We start from the raw sequence: 5,959 nt of genomic DNA, 5'->3' as shown, positions 1-5,959 counted from the left end.
ACCAAATACAGCTGATATCTCCCCATCACACAACTAAACAATTCGTAGACCACCTAACTACTTAATCCTATGTCACCTAGATCCCCAATGCCAACAGTCTTGTAATATAGCAATACTCTAACTCAAGGGCCCCCATAGTATCCCCGTAACTTTCAACATTGCTCTTTTGTACCTAAACACACTGTTAAACCTGTGATGTTCTGTTCTATTGTTCTTCTTCTTAGGCAGATAAAGAAGAGACAGAATGTGTTTGTTTTATCACTCAGATGCTTCAGAGATCACACAGGGTATATTGCCAAAGGACTGTGTGTCATATTTTTATCCCTTGTGTGTTCATGTTAAGACAGTGTTTTGGAAAATTGAAGAATATCTGTGCTTGAGTAGCTATAAAAAGTCAGCACCTTACCCTCACAAAGGCACAAAAGTCTTTACAATCACACAATGTTACTCTCAATAAAAGAAATGGCCACAGTGTTACATCTATCTGTGCTTGAGTAGCTATAAAAAGTCAGCACCTTACCCTCACAAAGGCACACAAGTCTTTACAATCACAGAATGTTACTCTCAGTAAAAGAAATGGCCACGTTGAACTTGTTACATCTATTTCTTTCTAGTCTTCAAACAACAAAGCAAAAAAAAAAACAAACCCATTTATCTTTAATGCCCCATAGCTTTTGGATCACAATTAATGATGCATCAAAAATAAACAGACAAAAATATTTTTATTGTATGATTGCAATGCTCCAGAGATCACACAGTGTATACAGCCAAATTGTTTTGTCATAGTTTTTTTCTTCTCTCTATTGTTTGTATATAACTTTAATATATACAGTACATTATATATATATATATATATATATATATATATATATATATATATATATATACATACATACAATCTCTCTCTCTATATATATATTTATATATATATATATATATATATTTATATATATACACACACATATATATATACACATAATTCACACGCATAGTTTATAGTAACAAATAAAAACACTTGCAAAACACATTTTAAATTAAATTTTACACCAATTAAACACATTTTTCCTAAATGCATACCACATACCATTACTTAAAGGTTTTAAACTGAGGAAAACTTAAGTTACAAAATGGTGGCACCAATTTATTTATATAATATTTTTCATTATTTAAACAAGTAATATAATTTTCAAAACGACATCTGCATATTATTCTCAGGCTAATATTTACTTTAAATTCATCATTATGCTGTATTTAGCATTTAGTGTTACTTTAAAGGGACATGAAACTCGCATTTTTTCTCTCATGAAGAAAGAGCATGCAATTTTAAACAACTTTCTAATTTACTTCTATTATCTAATTTGCTTCATTCTCTTTATATCCTTTGCTGAAAAGCATATCTAAATAGGCTCAGTAGCTGCTGATTGGTGGCTGCACATAGATGCCTTGTGTAATTGGATCACCAGTGTGCATTGCTATTTATTCAACAAAGGATATCTAAAGAATGAAGCAAATTAGATAATAGAAGTAAATTGGAATGTTGTTTAAAATTGTATTCTCTGTCTGACTCATAAAATAATTTTTTTGGGTTTAATGTCCCTTTAAGTACTGCATTTCAAAACATCTGAACTTACTGTTACTTTATTAATAATTTGTAAACTACACATTGTGTCAGCTAGTAAGGCCAGGGTTGCTGGAATGTCTGGTGAGATCAGTGAAGTTGGAGTGACTAGTGGGGCCAGTGAAGCTGGTGACGCTGGTATGGCTGGTGTGTCTAGTGATGTTGTGATGGCTGGTAAGACCAATGAGGCTGGAGTGACTGGTGAAGCAAGTGATGCTGGTATGGCTAGCGAGAGTAGTGATGCTGGTATGGCTGGTGGACCAGTGATGTTGTAATGGTTGGTGAGGCCAGTGAAGCTGGAGTGACTGATGAGTCTAATGATGTTGGTATGGCTGGTGAGACTAGTGATGCTGGTATGGCTGATGAGGCTAGTGATGCTGATATGGCTGGTGAGACTAGTGATGTTGGATGGCTATTGATGCTGGTACAGTATGGCTGGTGAGACTAGTGATGCTGGTATGGCTGATGAGGCTAGTGATGCTGATATGGCTGGTGAGACTAGTGATGTTGGATGGCTATTGATGCTGGTACAGTATGACTGGTGAGACTAGTGATGCTGGTATGGCTGATGAGGCTAGTGATGCTGGTATGGCTGGTGAGACTAGTTATGCTGGTATAGCTATTGATGTTAGTATGGCTGGTGAGACTAGTGATGCTGGTGTGGCCAGGGAAGCTGGAGTGACTGGTGAGGCTAGCGATGCTGGTATGGCTAGTTAGACTAGTGATACTGGTACTACTGGTGAGAATAGTGATGCCGGTATGGCTGGTGAGACTAGTGATGCTGGTATGTCTGGTGAGGTTAGGGATGCTGGTATGACGGTTGAGGCTGTTGATACTGATATGGATGGTGAGACTAGTGATGCTGGTATGGCTGGTGAGACTACTGATGCTTGTATGGCTAGTGAGACTAGTGATGCTGGTATGGCTGGTAAGGCAAGTGATGCTGGTATGGCTGGTAAGGCTAGTGATGCTGGTATGGTTAGTGAGACTAGTAATGCTGGTATGGCTGGTGAGGCAAGTGATGCTGGTATGGCTGGTAAGGCTAGTGATGCTGGTATGGTTAGTGAGACTAGTAATGCTGGTATGGCTGGTGAGGCAAGTGATGCTGGTATGGCTAGTGAGTCTAGTGATTCTGGTATGGCTAGTGAGACTAGTAATGCTGGTATGGCTGGTGAGTCAACTGATACTGGTATGGCTAGTGGGCAAGTAATGCTGGTATGGCTAGTGAGACTAGTTATGCTGTTATGGCTGGTGAGTCTACTAATGCTGGTATGGCTAGTGAGACTGGTATGGCTAGTGAGACTGGTATGGCTGGTGAGACTAGTGGTGCTGGTATGGCTGGTGAGACTAGTGGTGCTGGAATGGCTGTTGAGACTAGTGATGCTGGTATGGCTGGTGAGACTAGTGTTGCTGGTAGGGCTGGTAAAACTACTGTTGCTGGTATAGCTGGTGAAGCTAGTGGTGTTGGTATGGCTCGTGAGACTAATGATGCTGGTATGGCTGGTGAGGCTAGTGATGCTGTTATGGCTTGTGAGACTAGTGATGCTGGTATGGCTGGTGAGACTGGTATGTCTGGTGAGACTAGTAAAGCTGGTATGGCTGGTAAGGCTAGTGATGCTGGTATGGCTGGTGAGACTAGTGATGTTGATATGGCTGGTGAAGCTAGGCATGCTGGTATGGCTGGTGAGTCTAGTGATGCAGGCATGGCTGGTGAGGCAAGTGATGCTGGTGTGACTGGTGAGACTAGTGATGCTGGTGTGACTGGTGAGACTAGTGATGCTGGTATGACTGGTGAGACTAGTGATGCTGGTGTGACTGGTGAGACTAGTGATGCTGGTATGGCTTGTGAGACTAGTGATGCTGGTAAGGCTGGTGAGACTAGTGATGCTGATATGGCTGGTGAGACTAGTGATGCTGGTATGGCTGGTGAGACTAGTGATGCTGGTATGGCTGGTGAGACTAGTGATGCTGGTAAGGCTGGTGAGACTAGTGATGCTGATATGGCTGGTGAGACTAGTGATGCTGGTATGGCTGGTGAGACTAGTGATGCTGGTAAGGCTGGTAAGGCTAGTGATGCTGGTATGGCTGGTGAGACTACTGATGCTTGTATGGCTAGTGAGACTAGTGATGCTGGTATGGCTGGTAAGGCAAGTGATGCTGGTATGGCTGGTAAGGCTAGTGATGCTGGTATGGTTAGTGAGACTAGTAATGCTGGTATGGCTGGTGAGGCAAGTGATGCTGGTATGGCTGGTAAGGCTAGTGATGCTGGTATGGTTAGTGAGACTAGTAATGCTGGTATGGCTGGTGAGGCAAGTGATGCTGGTATGGCTAGTGAGTCTAGTGATTCTGGTATGGCTAGTGAGACTAGTAATGCTGGTATGGCTGGTGAGTCAACTGATACTGGTATGGCTAGTGGGCAAGTAATGCTGGTATGGCTAGTGAGACTAGTTATGCTGTTATGGCTGGTGAGTCTACTAATGCTGGTATGGCTAGTGAGACTGGTATGGCTAGTGAGACTGGTATGGCTGGTGAGACTAGTGGTGCTGGTATGGCTGGTGAGACTAGTGGTGCTGGAATGGCTGTTGAGACTAGTGATGCTGGTATGGCTGGTGAGACTAGTGTTGCTGGTAGGGCTGGTAAAACTACTGTTGCTGGTATAGCTGGTGAAGCTAGTGGTGTTGGTATGGCTCGTGAGACTAATGATGCTGGTATGGCTGGTGAGGCTAGTGATGCTGTTATGGCTTGTGAGACTAGTGATGCTGGTATGGCTGGTGAGACTGGTATGTCTGGTGAGACTAGTAAAGCTGGTATGGCTGGTAAGGCTAGTGATGCTGGTATGGCTGGTGAGACTAGTGATGTTGATATGGCTGGTGAAGCTAGGCATGCTGGTATGGCTGGTGAGTCTAGTGATGCAGGCATGGCTGGTGAGGCAAGTGATGCTGGTGTGACTGGTGAGACTAGTGATGCTGGTGTGACTGGTGAGACTAGTGATGCTGGTATGACTGGTGAGACTAGTGATGCTGGTGTGACTGGTGAGACTAGTGATGCTGGTATGGCTTGTGAGACTAGTGATGCTGGTAAGGCTGGTGAGACTAGTGATGCTGATATGGCTGGTGAGACTAGTGATGCTGGTATGGCTGGTGAGACTAGTGATGCTGGTATGGCTGGTGAGACTAGTGATGCTGGTAAGGCTGGTGAGACTAGTGATGCTGATATGGCTGGTGAGACTAGTGATGCTGGTATGGCTGGTGAGACTAGTGATGCTGGTATGGCTGGTGAGACTAGTGATGCTGGTATGGCTGGTGAGACTAGTGATGCTGGTATGGCTGGTGAGACTAGTGATGCTGGTAAGGCTGGTAAGGCTAGTGATGCTGGTATGGCTGGTGAAGCTAGTTATGCCATAATGGCTGGTGAGGCCACTGAAGCTGGAATGACTTCAGGGACCTCTTATTGAATTTTGCCAACTGTGTAGCATGAAACAGGTTCAAGCAAACTGCACCATAACGTAATTATGGAGGAGATACTCCAGCCTCTCTGGAAAGAGTAGAGAGAAAAAAAGCACAATACTATGCTTAATTAAACATTCTATTTTTTATTTTTGTTTATAATTTTTTATTGAGATTTTGCGAAAGAAAAAGTTTTGCGTTAGCCGTCAAAACCAGCGTTAGGGGCTCCTAACGCTGGTTTTGGGCTACCGCTGGTATTTAGAGTCGTGTAGTCGTGATCGGAACAACCAATAGAATGCAAGCTCAGTCTGATTGGCTGATTGGATCAGCCAATCGGATTGAACTTGAATCTGATTGGCTGATTCCATCAGCCAATCAGAATTTTCCTACCTTAATTCCGATTGGCTGATAGAATCCTATCAGCCAATCGGAATTCGAGGGACGCCATCTTGGATGATGTCCCTTAAAGGAACCGTCATTCGTCGGGAAGTCGTCGGCCAGGATGGATGTTCCGCGTCGGCGGGATGAAGATGGAGCCGGAAGAAAGAAGATTGAAGATGCCGCTTGATAGAAGACTTCAGCCGGATGATGGATCTCTTCAGTCCCCGCTTGGATCAAGACTTCAGCCGGATCATGGATCTCTTCAGCCCCCGCTTGGATCAAGACTTCAGCCGGATCACGGACCTCTTCAGCTCGATGATGGACCTCTTCAGCCCCCGCTTGGGCTTGGATGAAGATTTCGGAGCCTCTTCTGGACGGATCGGTGATACCCGGCGTGGTGAAGATAAGGTAGGGAGATCTTCATGGGCTTAGTGTTAGGTTTATTTAAGGGGGGTTTGGGTTATATTAGGGGTATGTGGGTGGTGGGTTGTAATGTTGGGGGGGTATTATATGT

General features: G+C 43.8%; 1 protein-coding gene across 1 annotated transcript; it reads left to right on the top strand.

Moving 5' to 3' along the window:
- Positions 1-2,377: 2,377 nt before the first annotated feature.
- Positions 2,378-5,072, top strand: LOC128666617 (collagen alpha-2(I) chain-like). The gene is made up of 3 exons (XM_053721320.1): positions 2,378-2,713; positions 2,818-3,927; positions 4,032-5,072. The coding sequence occupies exons 1-3, from the start codon at positions 2,378-2,380 to the stop codon at positions 5,070-5,072; spliced, it is 2,487 nt and encodes an 828-aa protein (XP_053577295.1).
- The last annotated feature ends 887 nt before the right edge of the window (positions 5,073-5,959 follow it).

Source organism: Bombina bombina, chromosome 1 (genome assembly GCF_027579735.1).
Source record: "Bombina bombina isolate aBomBom1 chromosome 1, aBomBom1.pri, whole genome shotgun sequence".
NCBI classification, from domain to species: Eukaryota; Metazoa; Chordata; class Amphibia; order Anura; family Bombinatoridae; genus Bombina; species Bombina bombina.
Note: the sequence above shows the minus strand (reverse complement) of the source record. Positions and strands in the feature narration are given on the sequence as shown.

Bases quoted from the DNA above. Each gene is read 5' to 3' on its own strand.
- LOC128666617 (XM_053721320.1), top strand. From the start codon at position 2,378: ATGGCTGGTGAGACTAGTGATGCTGGTATGTCTGGTGAGGTTAGGGAT. The intron at 2,714-2,817 runs GCAAGTGATGCT...TGGTATGGCTAG, and splicing joins ATGCTGGTATGGCTGGTGAG to TGGGCAAGTAATGCTGGTAT. The intron at 3,928-4,031 runs GCAAGTGATGCT...TGGTATGGCTAG, and splicing joins ATGCTGGTATGGCTGGTGAG to TGGGCAAGTAATGCTGGTAT.